Source organism: Dermacentor variabilis, chromosome 2 (genome assembly GCF_050947875.1).
Source record: "Dermacentor variabilis isolate Ectoservices chromosome 2, ASM5094787v1, whole genome shotgun sequence".
NCBI classification, from domain to species: Eukaryota; Metazoa; Arthropoda; class Arachnida; order Ixodida; family Ixodidae; genus Dermacentor; species Dermacentor variabilis.
Window position 1 is genome coordinate 182,025,255 of NC_134569.1, and position 26,449 is coordinate 182,051,703.

At 46.3% G+C, this 26,449-nt stretch overlaps 1 protein-coding gene across 3 annotated transcripts in view; it reads right to left on the reverse strand.

Annotated features, from left to right (window-relative positions):
• Positions 1-26,449, reverse strand: part of LOC142572986 (tubulin monoglutamylase TTLL4-like) — a 90,421-nt gene that overhangs the window by 45,497 nt on the left and 18,475 nt on the right. For all 3 annotated transcript variants that reach the window (XR_012826189.1, XM_075682470.1, XM_075682469.1), the window contains exons 6-10: positions 22,821-22,897; positions 16,604-16,801; positions 8,855-8,937; positions 8,191-8,319; positions 1,289-1,408 (exon numbers count right to left, since the gene is read on the reverse strand). Coding sequence is in view for 2 of the 3 variants with exons in the window: in XM_075682470.1 (XP_075538585.1) it covers positions 1,289-1,408; positions 8,191-8,319; positions 8,855-8,937; positions 16,604-16,801; positions 22,821-22,897 (607 nt within the window). In the remaining variant the exon portion in view is untranslated. The remainder of the gene's footprint in view (positions 1-1,288; positions 1,409-8,190; positions 8,320-8,854; positions 8,938-16,603; positions 16,802-22,820; positions 22,898-26,449) is intronic.

Genomic DNA, 26,449 nt, shown 5'->3' on the forward strand with positions numbered 1-26,449 from the left:
TGATAAATATGGTGCATAGCTAGCGCCATCTACAAAAGTCAGTATTGCAGCCATTGCTAGCTGCACCAGTAGCCAATTGAAGTACACGAACGACGTCGCCATTTTGACCTGTGTCATATCGGCGCGCAACGTGGCGTTATCGTAATGGCACCAAACAGGCGATGCCACGAACGAAAAGTTGTGCTAGCCGCAGAGGCATCATGAAACGTTCAAGCCGGGCGGGACTTCAGCATCGATGAGAAAAACGTCCGTCGTTGGAGGGGCAATGGGAGACGCTTTTTGCGAGTGCCGCAATGATGAAATGAGAATAAGGTAGATAAGCGCAGGATAACAGAGAGGAGCTGATCACGGAGGTCGCGCCATGTTGCAACGCGTACGAGCCATGCTGCACTGTCGGCACATGCGTGGGCGCGCGGATGCGAGCTTGCATGCATACGGAAGCGTACGAAGCTAGCAGCGATAATGACGTAGAGTGAGCTCGGCATGTTCATATTAAAGAGACCCTGAAACGATTTTGACGATTTTCTACAAATGTACTGAGTCATCAGAGTCATTCTGATCATTAATTGATGCATCTAAGTGCTCCGCGTAAAGCGTGTAATTTATTATAGGGTTTTCAAAATGTACATCGCTGCCAATCGCAGTGCAGTCCTCGGCGAAATTTTTAGAAGCCCCTACCCATATGACGTAAATCACCCAATTGACATCATGTGGGCGAGCTATCCAATTCGCTGCCCAGGGTGCGTCGTCGATAATTCTTCCACCTTTATGGTGAAATGATGTTCATAATAGCTGGAATGTTAGTTAATTTGTTTCTATAAAAAGAAAGTAACAGAAAGAGATTTCACAAGAACAATTTCTCACTACGTTTAAGCACTTCTGACACACAGCAAGCGTCACCTGCTTGGGTTACCATGTGCTCCATTTTGACGAGAGCTCCGCGGTCAGAGTCGGTCTCAGACTTTTCGCGAGCACTATGACTCAACTTTGTTGCGCTGTGGAGTGCAAATGTAACGATGGTGTATTCAGCTATAATGGGCAGACAAATATTAAACTTTGTGTTTCCTTTAAGAGTGGAGCATACTAATTTGTTTAAAAATTTGCCTTTAGTGTCTGACATGTCAACTCTTCCGTGCATCACTGAAACATCTTCAACGTACTGCTTGCTTCTCTGCCTACAACTTAAGTTTATTAGCTGCTTAAATAGAGGCTTTAAAAAGACACCTGGAAGCCAAAACAAACAGGAAGTTGCTGCTATTAAAAAATGCCAAAAGGAAAGATGCCGTACCACTTGTGCCCTTGGCAGTCCCCACTGCCTCCAGCTGTGTAGGTGGCACTCTTCTTGTTGATGCTGTAGTTGGTCAGGTGCATGTACCGGTCACTGAGGTCCTCACTCTCTTGCGAGTATCTGCAGGTGCAAGTTTTAGATAAGTTCATTAGTGAAGTAAGGGGGTAGAGGGGCAGGCAAGGCTTTGCAAAGCTAGGAGTGGCAGCGGAATAATTTTAACTGCCTGGCGCTCTCTAATGTACACCAAAATCTCAATAATGTACAACCATTTCTGCATTTGCCTTCACTAGAGTACAAGTGCCACAACCAGGATTCAAGCCCACGGCAACCTTGTGCTCAGCAATAGAACGCCATTTATACTAGGTACAGTTGAAGCCATTTAGAACAGTGGAATTTTTTTGGCACTTGAATATTGTTACGACCGATAATTGTTATACAGTCAACAACCAATAATTCGCACTCGACGGGCTCCTAGCTTCCCGCTGCCTAGCTTCCTAGCTGCCCTTTTCGGGCAGCTAGGAAGACGAAAAGCAACGAACTTGCGAGAGAGCAAGACACAATAAAGATCAAGACGAGCAGTGGTCACATGATCCCAGTTGTCGAGAAGATCCGAATGCTGGGGATGCCGATTGAGCGCAAACGAGTAAACGGCGAGACGGTCAACCGTCTGGCGGCCAAAGTCACCACGGCCATCCGCCTCATTAAGAGGGTGTCGCACAGAACAGCAGGCATGAAGGAAGAAAGCCTCACCCGGCTAGTGGAATCCTTCGCTATAAGCCACATTACATACGTTGCTGCTTTCCACAACTGGAGGCAGTGAGAACGAAATAAGATCAATGCGCTCGTACACAAAGCGTACAAGGCTGCACTCGGACTTCTCGACTGCACAAGCACCGACAAGTTCCTGGCCCTGGGAGTGCATAACACCCTGGAGGAAATCGCCGAGGCACAGAGGACCGCTCAGCTCGCACGGCTATCGGAAACAAGAACAGGCAGACAAGTGCTGCGTGACCTAGGCCTGGGTCCAAAGGAAAGGGGACCCAAAAATACAGAAGTGCCTGTACTGGACGTAATTAGTAGACGGCTACGGGTATGTCCGGTGCCAAGAAACATGAACCCTGAGTTCCACAAAGAGCTGTGGGCGGCGAGGGCCAAGGCGCTCATCGATCTCCATGCCAAAGACAGGGCTGCCGTGTTTGTGGACGCGGCAGAGTATCCACATTACAGAAAGGCATTCGCCGCTGCAGTCGTCGGGGCATCGACCAGTGCAACGAGAACAGCGGCGAGTGTGCAGACTCGAGGGGCGCATCAAGCTGAGGAGGTGGCCATTGCCCTGGCCATCGCCGACCCCGAGTGCACGACTGTGCTCTGTGATTCTAGGATCACCATAAGAAATTACGCCAGAGCAAGGGTGTGTGGTGAAGCCGTACGTGTGTTGCGTGTGGTCGATCTCGCGAGTGAAAGTCGGTGTTTGGTGATAAAGTGGTTTCCGCCCCACACGGGCAGTGATGTGTCGGATCGCGGCAACGCAAACCACAACGAGACGGCGAACGCGGCGGCGCAAGGACTAACCAACCGTGCCGCTGCCACTACGGCCGACCCGTCGTGGTGGTGGAAAACCAAGGACAAAATGACTTCCTACAACGAAATTGTGAAATGGTACCGACTAGAGCGAAGGACTATGCCGCCACCTCATCCGGGCTTGACCCGTAGGGAGGCGGTTTAATATCGACAACTTCAAACGGGGTCGTTATTCACCCCGGTGCTGATGAGGTACGTGTGTCCAAGTGTTTATGAAAGTGATCTGTGTTGTGTGTGCCGGAAGAAAAGAGCCACTGCAGCTCACATCCTTTGGGACTGTGCTAAGAATCCGCACGAAGCTGCAACGATAACAACGATCCCGCCACGACTCGAAGCCGCAACGAGGTGCTATGACCAAGATGTCCAAACCCAGGCCGTCCAGCAGTTCTCGGTGGCCCTCGAAAGGCAACGACTGAGCGAAACCGGAGGGAGGCTGCCACCCCAAAAGAGGGGCAGGTGCGGTCGACCAAAGGGAATAGTGCGGCCGCGGCCGAAGTAGAGGCGCCACACGCCGCGAAGACGTCATGGCCGCGTCACGGTAACGCCTCCCTAACAGGGGAAGGCTAACCGTTCTGCAGGCATTCACAACAAAGTTTCTTCACTCACGCACTCGACGGGCACCACCAAAACGTCCGGAGAATCGAAACTCCAAAATGCCATATTTGCCCAAAAATAAGGAACTTTATTCCACAAGCAGCCACAAAACGTGTGCTGTATTCTCGGATCGTCACTTTCAGAGGTAACTTCAATTTCGTGTGACTATAGTGCAAGCTGCATCAGCATCGCAGTGACGGCATTCTGGTCAGAGGGCCAAGCACGCTATCTTTCGCACACGTGGCTAGCGCAGCACACGTCGGCGTCTACGAGCGATGTCCTTCTTGGCTCAGCACCAAGCCTGCTATCTTATCACATAGCAGAAACGGCACCACCCGTCGATGCGTGCAGTGCTGGTCACATGAAATATAGTGAAAACGAGAGTATCAGAATATGGTCCAAGTTTGTTAATGCGTGTTGCTGCGTGCACATAAGCTTGCCCTTGGCCTAGACATTACGTAGCTGCGATTTTTCTAGCAACACCTCTTATGAGATTTCTTTGCATGCTTTTTGTGCCTCGTCAGTGGTCAGAGTGATGCTCCACAAACATTACCAACGGGATCAACCAGCCACGAACAGTGGACAATAAAAAGTGGCACAGAATCGAGCAGAAAGTGCAGCTACAAAATCACAACACAAATCTCAATGCTGCCGCTACAGATAGCTGAAAGTACAGACAATGTATGCACCAAATTCTTATCAGCGACTACTAGATTGATTAGGCTTCGCTAGTTTAAGTTTCACAAAATACCAGAAACATCGCCTAAGACCACGCTGGTGACATCTTAAAACGAAAGTATCACTATCTCCACTTGACCCCGTGGCCATATTAGCCCCCGGTTGTGCAGTGGGAGTCCGAATTATCGCATGACACACTGTAAGGTGTCGTCCGTACCCATTAAGTCTATGGTGCTAGTGGCAGTGCTGCGGGGCCGTCCAATAAATCAAGAATGTCCGAATTATGGCTGTCCGTAGAATCGGCCGCTGAATTTAAGTGGATTGAATGAACAAATAGGACAAACATTCAATACATACAATAAATACAAAAAGAAGTATAGTCGCACTTATAAAATTAACAGCTTCAGCAATATTCGGATGTAACAATGAGCGGCCACGGCACCCTGAACTTATGTGTGTGGTCTATGGTAAAACACATCGCTTACTATGTTACTGCCATGTTATTGCCCATGCCATGTTACTGATGACAACAATTAAATTTGGTTACTGGGTGTCTGCACCGAAAGGAAAAAAAAATACACTGGTTTGGAAAGCTGCAGAGGTGAGCACGCAATTTATTACACTGAAATCTCGATACTATAACGAACTCCAGAGAACCATAGCAAACTCTTTGTTATTCTGAATGGTCATTATAGTGAAAGTGCCAAAATAAACCATTCCGCCCATCAGGTCGTTAGTTGTCACCGTATAAACTATTCATGAAAAGATCACTCCTGGCTCTGGCAACTACTAATTTACGCCTCTAATAAAGTTTACCTCTCTCTCTATTGCTATTTTCCATAGATGCTGCCACCACACACCCCTAAAGCACTGTATAGTAGTAAAAGTGGTGCACGTAAAAGATGACGACACCGGGAAAGCCACCGACAAAGAGGAAGCTCCATGTCGCCTCTAAGCACTTTTTCTTTTTTTCACTTTCCTTGCCGTGGACACTGCAACTGTCTCGATTGAGGCAGGTACCCGAACTATTCTAAAGCACAAGTGCGTGTAAACGACACCATCCAGAAAGTGTGACCGTGCGGCAACCCCGCGAGCACGGAGGTTATATTTCTCCGCATGCATACCGTATTTACACGATTGTAAGTCGACCCCTTTTTTAAAATTTGAAAGTCTGAAGTTGGGGGGTCGACTTACAATCGAAACCAAAACATGGCCCCGCCAAAAAAAGCCATACCAACGAGAGCTACAACGTAGTTACAATTTTATGTTTACTCTATGGCCCTACCCGTATCTTTTCGCTATCCCGCGTGTTTGTTCGCTTTTCGGAAGAGTTTTTCAACATTTTTGAGAGTCTTACAGTGCATGCAACACTCATGGGGGGGTGTCGATAGTTGATAAAAGCGCCGCTGTTCCCATTTGCGGCGGCACCCTCAGAACGGCGGCGCTTGCGGGGAGTATCGGTAGTTCATGGAAGAGCAGACACCGGTTTCTCTTTCTCTGTTTAAAGGCATTGGTATTGGTTTGACTAACTTCTTGACGCGCTCCACTTCGGCTACATGCTACTTCTACGCTTCCCCAGTCGTCATGAGTGCTGCAGGCCCACTAATCTTTCGGCACTCGTTCACAGCAGCGTTCAAGAGGGCTGCCATCCTTTATGCCGAAGAAACAAATCACTGTGCAGCGGGCCGCAATTTCGATGTTTCTAAACGGGTGGTGCGAGAGTGGCGACTGCAGCGAAGCGAAATTTTCACCTGTGTTACGGCAAGTGAGAAATTTCCCACATGCCGAAGTATGGACGCTTTCCGGAGCTGTAGGCTAAGCTTGCGGCGTACGTCGCTGAAATGCATGATCGGTCCCTGCCAGTGAAGTGCGACGTGGTCATGAAATAAGCCCGGACCTCCGCCTTAATTTTAAGGTTCTGCTCCGCCGTGAGTACAACGAGTGGCTGGCGGCAGAAGACTGCGAAATTACGCCAACCGGACCTGTCAAAAGAGCCTCCCTGACGGCTGAGTGTGGTTGGGTGCATTTGGCGTGGGCTGCTGTTCTGCAAGATGTCCTGGTGCGGTCGTTTGCCAAATTTGAAATTTTGCTGCACCACGACGCGCTGTGGGACCGCAGCAACGATGACGATGGCAGCACTAGTGAAGACGAGTAGTCCAATGACCATGTCAGCTACTAATAAATTTTCGTTATCAAATGCGCCCTCGGTTTTTTTTTTTTTTCCGATCAAGCGATATGGGGGGGTCGACTTACAATCGTGTAAATACGGTAGCTAGTACAGCCACAGAATGAAGCACGAAAAAAAGAAGAGGAAGAGACACACCTTCGTTGCTACACGACAGTTGTCTGGGAGGAGCATGTGCTCACAGAACCTTGCGTGGTCACCTCCGCAGGAGAAAAAAAAAAAAAAAAGTCCCTACCGGGCATTTTTCCTCTAATGCCGTCTCAGGTCTTCCGAACTCATACGATGCGGTACCGCAAACTCATGTCTGCTTTCTGTGCCTTGCCTGTTAGCCTACTGTTCCAGGTGCCGTGAAGGATACACGGAAACTTAAGAATCTACAGATTTCGGAATAATAATTTGTACTAGTACTTAGGCGTTCTTAACATGACACAAAACCTGAATAATGATCGTTATTCTGAAGGGTTTGGTATTCTGAAGTTCGCAGTACTGAAATATTTTTACATTAAAGCTATAAGCTGTCAGCAGGGGATTTCTGGAAAGTTCATTAATCTGGAAAGGTCAATAATGTGGTTTTCATAGTAACGAGGTTTCACTGTATGCGAGATTGTAGGTTCCCTACTGCACGGAGTGGAATAAAATTTGGCTCGCACGTTTGCCGCAGCATTGTCTACAGATAGGTAAAATTTTCCAGTTGTATTGAAAAAGTGTCTCGCTTCCTTCATGGACAGCTGCATCAAAAACTGATTGTATTATCTTCCAAAAGGTATGCGTGCACTGCACACTGTTATGTAGCAATGGCTCTTGTACCCATCCAGGCAAGGCAAGACATATATCAAATACAGAATACTGTTTACTGGACTAACTTGCTCTCACAAAAAGAAAACCACAATTCGATTGCAGTTGTGACGACAGTGACGCAGCTGGCAACTAGCACCTTATTTATACTGTCAGTGCAGGTTACAGACCAACTACCGTAATGACCATTTCAGAATGTGCTAGCTGCATCAATGCAGTAAAACATCGTAAATTCAAAGTCCACTGGCCCGTGAGAAATGTTCAAATGATGCGGATTTTTGAATTACCCGAAAAGAAGAAACGACGAAAAAGAAGGGCAATACTGTGCGTCACAATGAAGTCACGTTTATTTTCCATTTAGTAGGACTGGTCGAAGTAATTATTGATGCAGGATTGCTTGGTACAGCAGTTTGCTGCACCAACAGTGAGGGGACAGTATTTTTGACCAATCACTTTCGGCAGCGCAAATTTCGCCTCGAAATGTGGTTAACGGCAGCACGGCCAGCCCTGCTGAGAAATCACATATGCGCATAGTTTTATGCCGTCAGTGTAGCCGAAGAGGTGTGGAACAGAGCTGCTGGCTGACGATATGATGGGGCAATTCGTGCATCCCCAAATGAAGACTGTTTTTTAAAGAATTTGGTCGTTGTAAGCACTTATTTCCACAAGTTAAACTGACGGATCTTTCTTTTCTTTCAGGGGTGTTGTAATTGGGGATGTGGTTCATACGCAAAAAGTTATGTCTATTCGTTCATTTTGAATAATTCTAATACTGAAATTCAAGCTGATGCAAATACTGAATAGAATACTTAATCGAATATTCAAAAATATCAAATATTTACATGAACCTAAACAGTGCCCTCAAATATTCTAAAAAAGAGGTCTCAAACAATGCCGAGTCAAAAATTTTGCCCTCGAAGTTCTAACGCAGTAACTTCTGTCCCTCTGACTCTGTCGCATCTCTGTCGCAACACAGTCTTCGTATGATACAGCTCAAGCAAAGCTTTTGACAAACTTAGTCTAACTGAAGTGACATTTACGCATCCCTTTTTGACAGGATGTCACTCACTTGTTGGAAGCAAAGCGAACCAGGCCATCTGGGAACAGGTAGATCTTGAGGGGGTCAAAGCTGGTCACTAGCGCATACAGGCGCAGGTCAAACTTGGTCCCGTTTATGAGGTACGGAGTCCGCACGTACCTGCGCAGGAGGACGAGAATTGCACACCCTTAATGAAAAGCGAGAGAAGTGCATAAACAAAGACAAAAAAGTGAATGTTCACCACAGGACAACAGTGCCTGTCCTGTGGTGCCTATTTTCTCCTCGATTAGCTGTGCTGTTTCGTCTTGCTTTGAGAACAGACCAACTAGCTCTCACAGAGATGATGTTGCAAGCCCTCCTCACTCACCTTATGCCACTAAGCAAATCTGCCTCCTGCTTTTTCAGGGCTTTCCAACCAATACCGAAGGGGCCCTACATCTCAGGTGTAATGTTATTTCTGTGCTTTTTTTATTTACAGTAAGCTGCAGTCTCGTGTATATGTACAAAAACGAAATGGTCACTATGGGCAAAATGAAAAGAAGAAAAAAGAAAAATGATAGCACAGGGCAGCTCATAACATTTTACTGTTTATACAGAACAAAAATTTCAATGAAAGCAATGCTAATGCCATATGTTTGCACCTGCACAATGGTGCTGGTTAATACACCTGCAAAAATGCGGAGAGGCTACTGACCTCTGGACCACCAGTGGCTGCTTCTTGGGTATCTGGTCCCAGCGGTGGACCACGTGCACACCCGCACCTCTTGCCGATGCAGGCTGCACACAAGCACATGGAAGACGTCAAACCAAGAGGAGGGGGCTCACATCAACATCTACAGTTGGGTGGCGACTACCACTGTCTTGAATTCATGCCTACTTAGGGGACACTATATATAGGCACCCTTTATATGCACACAACCACAAGTCCCGTTTCGACAAACTGCACAGCGCACTTCTCTCCGTCTGCACCTAAGCAGTCTTTGAGCTGCACGGTTCGTAGTTGTGAAGTCCCGGCTTGGCATATATGGCGACACCGGCAGTGCACAGGAATGAGTATCCTGTGATCTGTCTCTTGTTATCCATCCTCGTCCATGTCTCCGTGAGGTGAAGTATGTCGCCTCTGTTGATGTTCACATCGTGCACCACGACCTCTATGTGTTTCGGTAGAGAACGCATGTTGAGGCATGCGACGAGGCATGTTGCCCGATCCACCATGCGCTTACACTGCGCCGTGCGCCAGCTAGTGAATCACCCACCAGGCAGAACCCAACCACATGCACAGCCTCGGAGACATTCATCACCGTCGCCTGTAGCAACAGTGGCACAGTGGTTGGCGTGCTCAGCTGCGGAGTGGTAGCAGTCGTGGCGGGACAGAGGATAGAATCCTCACCGTGGCAACTTTCATTTTCTTTTTTGTAGTTAGATGAAGATGACATAATTTGTGTGCCATTTTTCTACCACGCATTTCCGGTGACAGTGGGGTCGCACGATGAGCTTAGTAATGCTTTCGCATTAAAATAAACTAAAGGAAAGAAATGTGAGCTGCGGTGGTTTCGGGTTCGAGTCCCAGACCAGGACAAACTTTTCTTCAACTGCATGGCTTTTCTTTCGAGGAACCCGTTTGGGTTTCCTTTGTAGCAATTTGCTATCTTTGGGTGGATGTCTCATTTTCCCTTTCTTAATTACTCCTCTCCACCTTGCGGGCTTCTGCAGAACTATTGCGTCGGACATTCCGTTTGTGTGTTTCATTATTTCTCTAAACTGCAATTCGTAAATTCAAGCAACAGATCACACAAATAACAGATGTTGCCTTGAACAATTCTTGAAGTCACGTGTCACCATGAGCGACGTCACACTGCAGACATGAGTACGTAGGTGCAGGGACACGAGTACGTCACTGTCTGTCTTGGAGCGCGGTCGCCGTGAGGGAAAGGAAAAACAGCCTTCAGATTGAAATTTCAGACCTTTTCGCGGCGCATAGCGATGTAACTCTTTGCAAACACAATCATTAGCGCGCATTGTATGCTCTGTGCTTGACAGCTCAAAATGGCCAGACCTCATGAGAGGCCCTTTAAAACCAGTATCATTATAAGTGGGTTTGGCTGTAGTACACGATTACAACAAATTTCGCCAAAGTGAAATTTCATTGAAGTTTGGCTTTAACGCTCTTAGGGTAAATGTTTTTTGCCAAATGCGACCCCCCCTCCTCCCGCCCCACCAGTAAATTTTCTTTAATGCAGATTTAAAATTGACCTATTTTTAAAGAAATGTACCGCAATGTGTTTGGCGTGACCATAAAGTGACAAAAAGTATTTTTCGTAGGTATACACGCATTGTTTATGAATACAGGTGGGCTTGCATAAAGACTTACAAGAAGAATAAAAAGAAAGTACATACATTGGAATAAATATGTTTCACAGACGTAGAAAATGCATGCAACATACTACTGCTCTTACAAAAAATGTTCATTATTTCTGGCTGTCCAATACTTCAATGTGCCATTGTCTTCAAAGCATGGCTTCATAGAGAGGGCTTTGTTGCACTCAGCACACATGTATCTTGTGTCCTTGCACCGTTTCTGTCATCGAGTGGTGTTGGCACAGACGATGCATCTTCTCTGAGTACTGCTTCCCTTGTAGTGGTGATAGAAAATTTCCCAACAAAATGTCTCGCCATCAGTATCAGAGGATTGTCTCCCAGTGGGCCTTCCCCACTTGTTCCTCTCTTTCTATATGATGATGCTCTTCGCTAAGTTGGCTGACAATTAGTTGCTTGAAGTCCGCATACTTTGTAGTGGAATTTTCATGGAAGAGGATGACTGTGCCAAGCGCTGATACGTCCAGTAAGTGGGCAAAAAAATTCCTATTCCATTTCACTATTTTTCTTATGCTTCAGGAAAAGCTCAGTTGCATGTCGACCGTGTCTGCTAGTCCTACTTTTTTGTTATACTCTATCACACATATAGACTTCTTTTCCCCCATCCTACTGTTTCCTGCTCCACTGCGTGCATTGTCGACAACACATGTGGGTCTCGTCTATTACGTCACTTCAGTGCCAGCACGATGTTCGTGGGGAAACAAATTTCCACTTCGCCTTGCCTCGGCATCTTTGCAAACTTCGGAAGCCCCTTTCTGTTTAGTACAGACTGTTCTGCAGGCATTGGTCTGCCTGCTGCAGAGAAGGCTGAATAGTGCTGGACTGGTACACAAGTTGTCTGCAAACAGGGGATGTCTCTTGCCGAGAAAGTCTGCGGCAGCTGCACAACAGAGCCTGCACACTCCAACTCTTTAAGGGTGGCCACACCTGTAGTGGCACCGCTGTATACAATGGACCGCAAAATGTAGCCGGTGGTCGTCCTCACCAAGGCATCAGTGACTAATCTATGCAGAGGTCTTAGAACGGGGCTAAAAGGGCAGCAAATCTTTCCTGAATCGCTTCCATTAACAGCCAGGTTGCCCTTACGCGGGCCCTTGCATCTGATCGAGCTGAACTGTAGGACCCACATCAAAAGGCAAAAGCAGTTGGCAGAAAAGACTGACCGCAGAAAGAAAAGGACTTTCCAATATGGTATTTTTGGACAATTCTCTCAGAATATTTTTCGGGACCAGGCTCATCAAAAGCACAACAGCTAGAAAGCAGCAAACTTCACCAACATCCGTCTCCAGCCATGACCTGAGTCGCGACTTTCAGGGCAGACTACGCTTGTGAACCTGCTGGTTTGCGTGCTTGTTTGTTTCAGCCACGATGTGCTAGACCAGCTCTTTGTCAAAAAACAGCTTGAGCTAGTCGACTTCTTTTGCATCTGGCGGTAATCTAGAGCTAGACATTTTTACAAAATGGGTGGCATCAAATGTAAACAACAAGGGTGAAAAGTCACCTGTCCGCATCGTTGCGCCGTGCATGCTTGAGAAGTTGCTGCTTGGTCGGATTCCGAGTGCGAACTCGTTAGAAGCACTAGTTTCTTGTCTGAACAGCTGCCATCAAATAAATCCTATTTTGAATCGGCACTTGGGCAGTAGTCCACGTCGGAGGAATTGCCGCACGACTCACTTGCCGAAGTCCCGCCCGGCTTGAAGATTCGACGGTGCCTCTGCGGCTATCGCAACTTTTCGCTTGAAATCAGCACTGTAGTGGCATCTCCTGCTTGGTGCCATCGCAATAACACCACACCGCACACCGATATGGCCGACACGACACAGGTCAAAATGGCGACCTTGCTTGTGTACGGTTGGCTACTGGCACGGCTAGTACTAGTGGCTGCAATACGGACTTTTCTAGATGCCGCTAGCTATGCACCATATTTAGCAGTTTCAATGAAAATCTGGTGCATTTTTAAAAATCCTTGAATCTAAGCCAAACCTAGAGTTTGGAATATGATTATTTGAAAAAAAACTATTGGCCTAGATTCGAATAAGTACGGCATCCTAATACGGCATGTTTCCGCTAAGGGTGGGCGAATATCTTAGCTGTGTTACAAGCATCGGCATATGAATAGGGTACACTTCTAATGTATCAGTGTAAACTTGGCTAGTATCGTTGCCGCTCGCGATTTGTTGATCGTTGCCGCTCGCGATTTGTTGCGTGCCCACTAGTGCAGACGAGGGAAATCGAAAGGCGCCTTTATTGTTGTTGAGCACAACCATTATAAAGCCTACAAATAAGAAAGTCAAGGCATGTTTGGTAGTAGCTTTTTTTTTTTTCACGGAAGTGCGGAAAGTGACAAAAGGAATGAAATGGGAATCTGCTTAAGAATGTGTGGTGCGTGCAACACCACTTGGCATGTCTTGCAGAGTCGTTCGCCTAACATTCAGCAACATTCGACAGATGCACGATCACCATTAGCTAGACTTGGCACACGACATATCGCTGCGGCAAGTTCAGGGTGTGATCATCACAGGGGAAAGAGAAAATAAAATCAAATTTTGACAACAAAATTCAGGGGTGCCATCATTACACGAGTGCGATCATTATGCAAGTAAATATGGTAGTTCAGGTATCCACCTCAAGCAAGACAGTGGTGGTGTCCTAGACAAGGAATGTGAAAAACAAACGAAGAAGAAGAAATATTGCACTTTGGAGGCAACATAGAGCTTCCTTTTTTGTCGGTAGTTATCTCGATGTCAGTGTGTTTTGTGGCCATCACTATTATATGGTGCGTCGGTGGTGCGTGGCGGCGGAACCTATGGCATATAGCAGCAGCGGGTGCCAAGCCAACAGCAACATTTTCGTGGATAGCTCAAATGATGACAACCTATGAACTGATGGGTTAAGGGGGGACCCGGGTCTTTAGGACCGAAAATCTACCCAAAGTTTGAATTTCAATTTTTATTTTCACTGTTCCTAGCCCGTTTCCAGAAACAAAATTTGGTTGCAAAATACTGCATAGTTCGGCCGTTATCGTGATCTAAAGATGCAAATCAGCAAGCGTCCTTCAAATTGGGGACAAATCGTGCCCAATTTTCGTCGCGCATACCTCAATAACTACGTGCTCTGTCAGTGCCATTTTGGTATAATTCGAAAGCTCATGTTTCTGGCTTTCTTTATTTGTCGGTCGGCAACATTGCCGGTGCTGAAGTCATGAAAAAAACAACAGAAAAAAACATGCGTGGCACACACTATTATTGGCCAGTTTGAGCATGTAACCAAGATGGCGAGCCATGATTGGCTCCAAGGACCACGAGCGCTCAAACGACGAAAAGAGCTGCCATTTTGTCTTAGTCTCACGAATGCAACACTGGATATGCTGGAGGTCCGACAAATTTTCGTTCCGTGATTCGAAACCGGTGGAAACGTACAAGATGCAATAAACTTCCGAAAGTGATTCCATCATCGCAGCCGGCACAGTAGTATACCCGGCAGCTCGGCGCTGAGGTCGTACCACCGCCGAACGTTGACACCTCAACTGCTTTGCCGGATCACGCATATCTACATGCTGGTTACACTCACCTAAGAATTGAACACGGCAGTCACAACTGAAGAGGAAGTGGATAAGATAAGAGCATATGAGAAAGCTACACTCTACAAGATTGCATCTACAACGGCCACGGAGTGAAAGATTCGGCGTTTTGTTGAAGATCCGACTGCCGATAGTGCAACAGCCTCGGTTGCGAAGCCCGCTACTCCGTACGTTGTCATCGGACTTGCAGCAGTAAACAATCTTCTCAGCGCTTTCTCGTGTAATACTTGCGGTGCTTCTGCGTAGTTGGAGCAGAGCAATCGGGATTATGGTCTCGCTACTGAACTGACTGTGGTTTGCGAGAGCTGCGGTGAAGTTGCGTCGGGATGGAGCTCACAGGGAATTGAGTGCCCAAAAACGTGTAATCCTTTTGAAGTGAACGTACTCGCCGTGCACACTATGTCGTCGACAGGCAACGGCCAAACAGTCACGAATTATGCCTAGTGCCTACTGATAGCCTTTGGTGCTGTTTTTTTCAAGCATTCTTTCAATATATCAGTTGTGAAATGTGTTTTTGTTGTTTTGTCGGACGGATGTTTGTTGTGTGGGTGAGGTGCATTATCTCTACTTTTACTTGCGCTATCACTGCAATTCTATTTTTTCCAGAAAGGCAAAGCTGTGTAGAGCGCAAATAAGCGAAATTACGTTGTTGCATTTATCAGAGAAATTTTTACATATGTTTGTTTTAGCAGTTACATGAATTTCCCTCACTGAAGTTCGCAATGTTCCCATTTGATATAAAATTGGGTTAGAACACCATACTTGCTTATTTGAACTCTTTGTTAGTTCCGCATCATTTTCATATGTCGATATTTATTATGCCATGTATAGTTTGGCAGATAGCTCACCTCCAAGCAAATTATGCAATAAAGATGAATTTATTCAATTTCTAGAAAGTTACTTACTCTGCAAGAAAACTGGATGCATATTTAAAACTAGCACATTGAAATACAGTAAAACCTCGTTAAACCGTACCCGCTTAAACAGTAGTTTCGTTTTAAAGGTAGTAAAGTCAAATCCCCGACTCAGCGGCCATTGAACATAATGTGTTTTGTATCCACATAAACAGTACCAGCTTATTGCTTACGCATTGGTTAAAACGTAGCGTTTCAACTTTTCGTCGCGCAAACACGGCGGTGCGTCGTCTCCATCGGGCGGCCCGGCAGAACAACAAGCCTCAGAGATCGGAACAACGGCCTCCAAGCGCCCTGTGTGTTTACGCGTGAAGCCACATCAACATCAGCATCATTTCGACGCCGTGCCAGAGAGCGTTACGGCGTCGTGCAAGTGAGGACTTGCGTCATTCCCTAGCTCGGATAAAAAAGATGCCGGGTGCTCAGCATAGAAGAAAAATTAGACATTGTCCGTGCTATTGAACGTGACACGAAGAAGTCGGTGCTGGCACGCGACAAGGATCTGCTGTTGACTACGGCGTATGGCATTTGGAATGGGAAGAAGTTGCTTGGCAGCGCTGCTGCGACCGCAAAGACATGTCGGCTAGGAGGTTCTGACTTTTCGCCATCGTTGCCTCTGTTGTTGTTGAAGTGTCACCCACGACAGTGATAAGGACGACACGGAAAGCAACAGCATGGGCGATTCAGGCCCGACAGTGGCTGAAGCTACGCATTACGTCAGCCTAATGAATGTAATCGTCGCGACGAGAACAGGGGTGCGATAACGTAACTCTATTCCAAATGAAAAGTATTCCAAACTCCGGCACCCAGCAATGAAAATGCACCCCCGGGACTTCTGCAGCACTACTGCACGCGTGCACGGAAAATACGTAACGCCAACAAGGAATCTGCCATGCGAGTGTTTGCCGAGAAGAGGCGGCTGGCTGAAAACCTGGCACGCAGCTTCAGTAAGTTTGGGGCCGCTGTCGTCGTGCTAGGCCGCCACGGCATCGAATGAAAATAACACTTTTGTCGCGCGAAGTGAATAAATACTGCATGTTTTTATCCCCTTTCATCGCACTCTCTCCGAGTTCCGTTTTCGACGGATAAGTGGGCGATCTCATGCTATTTCGGTTAAACAGTACTACCGTTTAATACGTAGTTTTTCCGAGCTCTGGCCAACTACGGTTTAACGAGGTTTCACTGTACATAAACTCAGCAAGTTTCATCAAAATCAACAAGGAATTAAAGAAAAAGTTTTCAGGCGGAGGGTCCCCCCTTAATAGGTGGAATGGTTCATTTTGGGGCTTTCACTATAACGGGTTTTCAGAATAACGAACCATTTATTGCAGTCTCCTGAAGTTCGTTATATCGAGATTTCACTGTGCACATTTTGCATGAAGTTTTTCACGCTTAAATCAGCGTTTATGAGGTATCAAACTTAATGTGTCAAAAATAATGTGTTGGGCTTTGTGTAGATAAGTGGGTTTCGAATGCAAGCTAATCTTCTGGTTGCACCCCCAAATGGTCCACACTATTTATCAATCTCAAACATGCTCTACAAGAGCCGGCTGAGGAGAGGAGGTCTACTGACGGGCTTGATGATCCAGCAGTGGTCGCCCGGAGTCTCGGCAATCCAGGCATCCCGCAGCAGAGGCAGCTCCTGGGGCAGGAGGAATGTGTCGGGCAGCGATGGGCGTCCCCGATCACCACGGATGCGTCCCAGCCGCACCACGTTCTGCCACAGCTTGTCCTTGCGCCCCAGGTGAAAGCTGCCCGGAAAGTGGTTCACCTGCAACAGGCCACACACCATGAACCGCTTAATGATGAGTTCCCACCACCAGGGAGACAGACGTATACTGGAATCCCAGGAGATGAGGAGCCATGGCTCTTTGTAATCAAAACTAAGCCCCAATAACCTAATTTCCAATCTTTTCATTTCCATATTTCTGACACAATTCCACACCTGCCTCTAAATTTTAGTCAAGAAATAGTGCGTATTTCTCTTGTTATTGAGATCCAAACTAGCGAATTTGTGAGATTTTCCCTTTAAATTGGGAACAAATCGCATCTGGTTATCACTGCTCATTACTCTGGAGGAACTTTTCTATTAGTCAGTCAGCACCTCTGCAAGTGTCACAGACACAAGGAAGATGGCAAGGAAAGCATACTGCACGCTACACTACAGTCGATCCTGGATATGTCAAACTTGGATACATTAGCCGACCAATAATTCGGACACAATGGGGAACACCAAAACATTCAAATAATTGAGAGTCTGAAATGCTGGATTCACCCAAAAGTAAGTGATTTTATTCAAAAAGTGGCCAAAAGGATGTGTGCCCTATTTCTAGAACATTACTTCCGAGGATACCTTCAATTTCACATGACTAGCACAGGAGGCATCCGAGCCTAGGAGTGAAGGCATTCTTAGCACGCTATCTTTCCTGTTACTAGCACAAGACACGTTGGCGTCTGCAAGCGACGTCATTTTTGACATAGTGCCAAACACGCTACCTTATGACTGTATGGAAACGTCGACACATACGGTGCTAGTCATGCAAAACATCACGAAAATTGAAGTATCTTTGGAAGGTGATCAATCGTCCAAGGATAAAGCCCAAGTTTGTCAATCCGTGCTGGAGTGCGCATAAATTGTGCTTGGCCTAGACACTCCATGGCCACAATTTCCTAGCAATGCCTTTCATGCTATTCTTTTTCGCACTTCTCAGTGGTCAGAGCAATGCTTTGCGTGCTTTATTAATGAGATTAGCTGGACATCAACACAGTATGATAAAAGTACATGAGAGTCAAGTAGGGGTGTACGAGTACTCGAATATCAACAAATTGAATCGAATAGTGAAAGTCCGAATAATTACATTCTCAAATAGAATATTTACTACAGTAAAGGCTCGTTACTTTGCACCTCATTAATTCAAGCTGACTGTCCCCGTCTGGCCAGACAGCATAAGTGCCTATGGGTAAACCAACTCATTATTTTGCATGTGCACCGGCTCCTCCATCAACAATTCAAAACTGTGCACCGCCAAACTGCACACCCTCACGCGGTGATGTTTCATACTGCAGCTGCAAAATCTTTCTTGGTGTAACGATAGGTGGCGCGAACGCTCCAAGGGCAGCGCACTGACTGCATGCGTGGCATAGTCGCATGGTGTCGCCAGTGGGCCTGTGATGTCGCCGGCAACAATAACAACGGTTCTTTCACATCTCATGCCCATTTCACCATTCACGCTACTTTGCTGCTCTTTCTGTTGTGCCGGCAGGCTCGGTTGCTAGGCCTAGCACGTAACTGTCTTCTCACGCTAAAGGCTACAGTGCAAAACGCTCAAGGAGAAGTGGATGCTGACAAGACGAACAAACTCAAAATTGCCAAGAAGCACTGCATTCTGAAGAGCACATTCTCAACTTACATACAAAACAAGAGAGCGAGTGAGGAGGCCTATGCAACTGAAGCTTCTGCCAGCAGTTGCAGGAGACTTCAACCTGCGAAGCACCTGGAATTAGAGCACACACTGGTCACCCAGATAAAGGAGGTGAGAAACCAAGACATTTCACTGAGTAGCCCGATGGTCATACTGAAGCCAACAGGCGAAGCCAGCAGTGCTTCGCCTTAACATCAAGGATTTCAGCACTTTAGAAGGCTGGCTGCATCTTTTCTGGGACAGGCACGAGATTGTGTTTTGCACTTGTCGGGTAAAAGCAAGGATGTGAGCAGCGAGACATGTGCGACGTGACAAAACAGTGCTTTGCAGGAGTATCTGAAGGCCTATTCACCGCGTGTTCTACAGGCTGTTAGCAAGCAAGACAATGCCATACAAAGGAGGCAGCTATACAAGCAGGAAGTGGAGGAAGGAACACATAACCATCTTGGTTGCAGCAAACATGACCGGGATGGAGAAACTGCCCTGCCTTGTCATAGACATAGGCTGTTAAGCTTTGCTGCTTCAAAAATATCTGCACACTGCAGGCGGAACACACAGCTAATTGCAAAGCTTGCATGACGCGGGAAATATTAAAGCAGTACCTAATCAAGCTCAACCTTAAGTTTGAACTAAGCAACAGAAAAGTGCTTTTGATTGTGGACAGCTGTTCTGCCCACACGGTCAATATGGATCTGAAGGCCATTAAGCTTGCGTTTCTCCCTCCGAACACAACAGCAGCCCTGCAACCAATGGACCAGGGAGTCACTAAGATATTAAAATTTTTCTAGGCACTACATGTTGGATTGCTTAATTTTGTGCACGGACTTAAAAGAGCACACTGCGCGCTGCCCACAGCCTTGCATGTGTTGGCGTGTGCCTGGGATGAGGTCACTCCTGCAACAGTTGCTAACTGTTTCCATCACTGTGGCTTCACTGTGGCCGATGAGGCCCAAGGCATGGAAGCAGCTTGCGAGCCCAGTCAGCACGAAGTCATCCCCACAGGATTGCCTGATGCACTGGACCAGATCAATTTTGACAGCTTCACTGGTGCAGATAGCAGTCCAGTGGTGTGCGGCCTTCTGATAGACAATGAGTAACTAGCGAAGAACTCGTCGTCGATGAAGATGACAAGGAAGAAGACCAGGCACCGATGCACTACCCTGCTACGCAAGCAATGAAGGCGCTCTCAGTGTCGCACGCATATTTTTCGACTTCGAGGAGGGTGAACGTGATGCTCCGTGTCATGTTTGTGCTTTGGAAGACAAACTGATGACCATCCCTTTCAAAGAAAAGAAGCAAAAAGTAGGGGTGTGCGAATATTCGAAAATTTCTAATACCGTGTTTATTAGAATCTAGGCCAATAGCTTTCTTCAAATAATCATATGCCTAACTCTAGGGTTAGGCTTAGATTCGAGGATTTTAAAGAACACACCAGGTTGTAATTTAAAATGATCAATATGGTGCACAGCTAGCGTCATCTAGAAAAGTCAGTATCACAGCCGCTATTAGCTGCGCCAGTAGCCAACTGAAGTACACGAGCAACGTCACTATTTTGACCTGTGTCGTATCGGCTTGCGGCCTGGCATTATCGTAATGACACCAAACAGGCGATGCCACTATAGTGCCACTTTCAAACAACAAGGTGTGCTAGCCACAGAGCAGAGCCGCATCGTGAAACGTTCAAGCCAGGCGGGACTTCAGCATCGATGAGAACAACATCCGTCGTTGGAGGGGGCAACAGGAGACGCTTTTTGCGCGTGCCGCAAGAAGGTGATGATAGCAATAAGGAAAATAAGCGCGCAATAACAGAGAGGAGCTGTTCACCAAGATCGCGCCGCGTTTCTATGCGTGCGAGCCGTGCCACACTGTCCGCGCATGCACTGGCGCACGGACGCAAGCTTGCGCGTCCGCAAGCGTGCAGTTGGTCTGGACTGTAACGACGAGGCTAGCACCGATGTTAAGGTGGAGTGAGCTCAGCATATTCATATTAAATAAATGCTGTTTTCATTTTGTGAATGCTGTTCTCACTTTCTTGTTCAGCCTACATTCGAGGCAAGTTTTTAAATTTTTTCCGGCTTCGGACATTCAGGGGTCGGCTTAGAATCGGTGCCGGCCTAGATTCGAGAAAATATGGTATTATCGAATATTATATTTTTAATATTCGTATTCTATTTGAAAAGTAGGTATTCTGAAATTTTCAAATATTCGATTGGATACAAATATGTGAAACAAATCAAATATTGGTGGCTATGTGGGAGCAAACAGTGTTTAGCGTTTATTTCTGTCTAACTTGAGGAAGCGTATGCGATTTTGTGCTGAATTTTGCGATAATATCATGGTGCTGGCGAAATTTCGCCTGTAAAACATGCTTATCCACTGGACATCTAAACTTCGCAGAAAAGCCAGAACCTGGGTAGCAAGGGGCGTGGGTTTGCGAACGGCGAGGGTGCGCTCTTTTACAGGTTCCAGCCCCAGTCCTGCGTGACAGCAAATGCGGTGAGTGACGGCTGGTACAGGGTCAAGTGCCTCTGAGTTTACGGGAAATCGATGTGGTAAAATAAGGCACAGGTTGGTGAGAATGGACAACTAGTGGAAATTACCCCACTCAATTTTCCTAAGTTAGCACGAGCTAGATACACAATTTTTTAGTATAAGGGCTTACTAGTTTATTTTTTTACAAATGACAATGTAACTGCAATATTGCAACATGTTAAAATAAAACAACCTGCTAATAAATGCACACACATATCATTATTCAATATTCGATTCAATATTGGATGCTAAGTATTCGTATTCAATTCCTATTCAAAAATTTTGATACAGTATTCGCATACCCCTACAAAAAGTGATCACACATTATTTTGGTTAACAAACAGTGAGTTACAAGTGCTTTCTAGCAACCAAGTCTAATCCTGGCTGTTTTTCAATGACTTTCATTAGCTATAATTTATTTAATTTGAACTCATTAAGCGTCCCCATGAAATTCAAGTTAGCAAGCTTTTACTGCATTAAATTTTTCAATACATTTGGCATCGAGATCCACGCAGTGCCACATTTCGCATGCACCATTGAGCCCCTCGTGCTTGATGCTGTCCGAGCGGGTGTTTCACTTCGTTTTCAGCGCAAAAGGAGTGCCGTGAGTCCCGCGGGCAGGCTGCCCCGGCTGATGCAGTAGCGTGTCACTGCGAACGCTCCCCAAGGTAGGCTTGATGTGGCACCGTACAAACAATGCCCGTACGGAGCCACCCTTGTCGACACAAGGTTCGTTCAAGCTTCGCACATGCTTCTATGCTTTCCACATGTGCTGATTGTATTGTTCCCGCTGTTCGCATAACGTTAATCGTTTCAAGCGGTCTGATCAACCTGGTTGAACCATGCACCAATAAAGATCACGCACTGTGGGAATGCTGTGCTCGTCAAGACACCAACTACGGATGGAGGTAACATTCGAAAAATTGAATATATAGGAAATCAAATATTAGATACTCAATTTGCAAATCAAATTGTTCATACATTCACTATTACATACCCAAGTATTCTCACACCCCTAATATATACCTTTATTGCATAAAAAGGTGCAACAAGCACTTTAAGGTGTAACGTTGGAATTTAAGGTTAGTGCTGCGAAGACCATTCTGCAGCGCGAGCGACTTGCAATGGTCGCGAGCAAAAAATAATTCAACTTTCGCAGGTTCGACATGGCTTTGGAGAAGCAAATCGGCAATTCCCCAGTTTTCATGATCTCTGGAAAATGTCTCGAGACATGCAGGGATCTCGGATAAGCTTTAGATAGGCATACTTTATATTTTGAATTATCGATATGTCAGACTGTTTCGCGATCTTTTCAGAGTTCGATATATCTAGCAATGACTGCATTGGCCAGCTGGAGCATATGGCCAATATATATGGTGGGTTCTCGTAGGCTCAAGGAACTGTGCTCTAAGAACTGTGCTCAAGACTGCTTGTGCTAACTACACAAGCAGAACAGCTCGAGCGCTCACAGGTGTGCATAAGTAAATCATGTATCCCACTGCATTAAAGACACAACAGCTACAGCATACATGTAAACATGCTTATTGTGCTCTAAGCATCAAAGAGATCAAACTTTAGCAGTGCTACAAGTGGGAGAATACACCAGCATATTACGTACTAGCTTGGTTCTACTGTTGCATAACAGGAACCACACACTTCTGGAATCGATGCATTCATAGCCTTTCTCCCGTCATCTTGAATGGGTCATTCCTTCTATCAGTGCACTTAGCAAAAGGGTTGCTAGAAGCATGACTCACGTGGGCAAGTAGGGGCAAGACACACCGACTACACTGAAACAGCAGTCATAAAAGCGGTGAAGGAAGTTGAGCAACACACCTTCTGAAAGCCCTTGATCTCTGCAAAGGTGAAGCACTTGATGTGTTTGCCCCACGTCCCATTCCAGTAAGGTCCATCTGTAAAAATAATGTACATACCTTAGTGCCAGTGAGAGTTAGACTCGTGTGCCGACTACAGCACCACATGTGTTGCCCTTAGCACTATAAAGCCGAGTGCAGAAGTTGTTGGAGCAGAAAAGTTGGGAAAGGCTAGAGTCCCTGCAACCTCTCCACTCACCTAGGAATAGGGGCGAGAAATGTCTTAACTGGACAGAGAAGTATCAGATTAACTCTTCTAATTAAGGATAGATGCATGGGCTGCAACAAAATGGTTGTTTCTTGGATTTCGAGCTTCAAAAACCTGGGTAACTGAGGGTACATCGATTGACCACTGCCACAACATGTTTCCCACTAACATCAACTCTGTTAATTCCATGGCCTCCAAGATCTACAGGTATGTTGTGGGATTTGATGCCAATTGAACCTGCTGACAAGACTCGCAAGTTCCCAAACTTTCCAAGTGCTTGTGTTTGCTTGCAAGCATGAAGTTTACACATACAAAGGATCTAGAACTCAGAAATAAACCTGATAAAACTCGTAACTTGTAAAAGAAGTTGTACAAGCTCATCATGCTAATACAGCTGACTCTCATTGCAACGGATCCTGATAACCCGGCAGAAAACGTCCGTTTTATACAAAGTCCGTAATATTCGAAATGCCTCACTTCCGAAACTTTTGTCGCAATTTCTAATGACTTTATTACAAAGAGTGAGTAACGAACATTCAAAGTTAAAAAAGAAGTTGCAGTTTTGCCCGAAAGGCGAAACATCGATTGTAATAGCAAATTAAGCAAGACAAGCACAGCAGCAGCAGCGAACGAATTGACCTTCGTGCTATCTCTCGCTTCAATGCTAACTAAACCTCGAAAGCACAGCACATACGAAGCTACTGGCACTGTGTGCACTTTGTTCCCATCACAGATCACTTTCAAGGTACGGTGCCAGCACAGGCGCGCACTTTGTCCACATCACAAATTGCTTTCAAGATACGGCGTCCGCGCTGGCACACACTTTGTTCACCTTGCAGATAGCTTTCAAAATACGGCGGCCGCGCCATAAGCAGCAGCCGTCGGAGTAGAACCCCCCTCTCTCACTCGCCTCCTGTCTCCCTTGTGCGCGAGAGGGAAGACAGTGCATTTCCACCCTACCTTCCTTCCTCGCGCACAATATCGAGCTGTGATCGTCCGCTAACCCTTGCAAGTCAGTTGTCTGCCAGTGTAGACACGGCAAAAGTATGTTTTATGCAGTCGATCTTGAAAAAAATTGCCACTAATTTCGTCCGATATAGCCAACAGTCTGTTGTAGCGTGGTCCATTAAAAGGGAACTTCGTTGTATTAATAAAATAGGTAGAACAAACTAAGGCTGAAATATGGTCCATTATATCCGAAAGCCTGTTATACGCAGGTCCATTGCAACGAGTGCAGACCCGTATATAGCTGGCTGGCTAGCTTGGCCTGAGGCTAGGCACCATGAACACGAATTGCAAGATGAATTGACCAAACACAAATTGACAATATTGAAGGCTTAAATGCATTCTTCAGTATCTTGGCTAGAAGCTAAGTTTTGGATGGGTACAGTTATCACAGGGCAGCCTGATGATAGCTGCTGCTTGAAGTACTAAAGTCCCTGCACGCTGGCTCAGTGGCTATGGCGCACAGTTGAACCTTGCACTAACAAAATCAGCAAGGAAATAAAAAAAAATTCACTTTCGCCAAAATTTTGTTGTTGCGAAATGAGACAGCACAGACGGGTAATGTGTCGCAGAACATAACTTTACTGTTGAAATTCCGTTAGTCTACTTTGCCAAGCTTTGCTCGAGGATATAGAAGGGCACTGCCAAACAGTACAAGGTGCACAGCCTGCGTCGATCAGCAGTGGCAGCACTGCCGTGGAGCAACACTATCGGTCAATTGCTTTCGGTGATACGACCTATTTTGCAAGATTTTGCATAACTTGGCACAGGACGCAGAGCAACAGTGCTCCACGCATGCAGCAACATTTCTCCAGCGCACGCTGTCGCCTGTAGGCACCGACGCGCCTGGTGTCGAGCCAGAAAGTGGTCGTATCCCGTATACCCGAAGGCAATCGAGCAAGATTACGACCCCTTCGTGCAAATGTACGTCCGGCACGAATCTGCACGCGATGCCTGTTGGGTGGCACCAAAAGTAGTGTTCTTGAAGCAAGAAGTGTGTATTCCCGGACAACTGCTCAATAACGGCACAATGAGTGGCACTCGGTGCTGCGACTGCCATCTTAAGCACCATAAAAATTCCACATCGGTGGCGCATGGATTTCCTTGTTTTTGCTGCATTTTTCTCACCGAGGAGTACATTGCACACTGCACCAGGTGTACAAAAGACCGCCATCATATATCGGTAGCAACATCCGGGCTGCTTATCGTAATATGCGAGCCGAATATGACATCGCCATTTAGACTCTCTGGATATGAACAATTCGCGTCTGGGACAAGTGGAAATATTAGCAAAGCTTTACTATGTGTTTGATGTGACCTCACGTATTCGCTAACCCAAGTTCCGGTGCATAACAGCAATGAGTACGTCTCTATAACACTGAAGCTAAAGTGCTGGATAATCTCGATCATCGGTGACTATATTTCTCCCAGGGGAAGATTTAACTCTGGACACCTGAAACTTGTTCTTGACTCTTGCCAAGGACCTCATATTATTGTAGGCGATTTCAACGCGCACCACCATCTTTGGGGCAGTAGGATCACAAATCTTCGAGGAAGACAACTTCTTAACTTCACAAGCAGCAATGATCTTGACATCCTGAACAATGGATCACCAACATTTCTTCGTGGCACAACATACAGCAGCTGTCTCGATTTAGCTATCGCTTCACGATGCCTTTCGTCTTCTGCTGCCTGGTGCACAGATGCTGAAACGTATGGCAGTGATCACCTACCTACTTATGTACAACTGAGATGGTTTACAAGACTTCCAAGTTCTCATACGCGACACACTGACTGGGATGCTTTTCAGAACATGCTAGAAGAATCCTGCAACTGTGTAATTTCACCGAAAGAGATTGAAGAGCGCATTAGAGCAGCAATGCACGCAACAACACACATCATCCAAACATTAAATTCAAGAACGTCCGTTGACGTTATATATGAAGAGCTGCGGGCAGTCTGACGTCGCGCCGAGAGGAAATACAGGCGAACTAAATTGATATCAGACTTGAAGACGTCAAGCCGTGTGCAAAAGAAAATTCAAACATACTTAGACAAGCTCGACAGACAACGTTGGAGGTCCTTTTGCACCAGCCTGGACCCAAGAAAACCGTTGTCCACAATATGGCATGTTGTACGAGCACTACCATCTCCTCCACAACAGCTACGCCTCTTCCGAGCTTTGGCTATCATCCAGACGCGCAGTGAGAAGGAAATCGCGGAAGATTTCTGCATACACCTCTCTGGATCTGCAACATCGGTAGCTTCAGTGCTCAGGTGTGCTCCTCCAACAATGGACGAACGTCTCGACCTCCCATTCACGTTGCAAGAGCTACGTGCAGCGATTTCCTCTTCAAGACACTCAAGTGCGCCTGGTC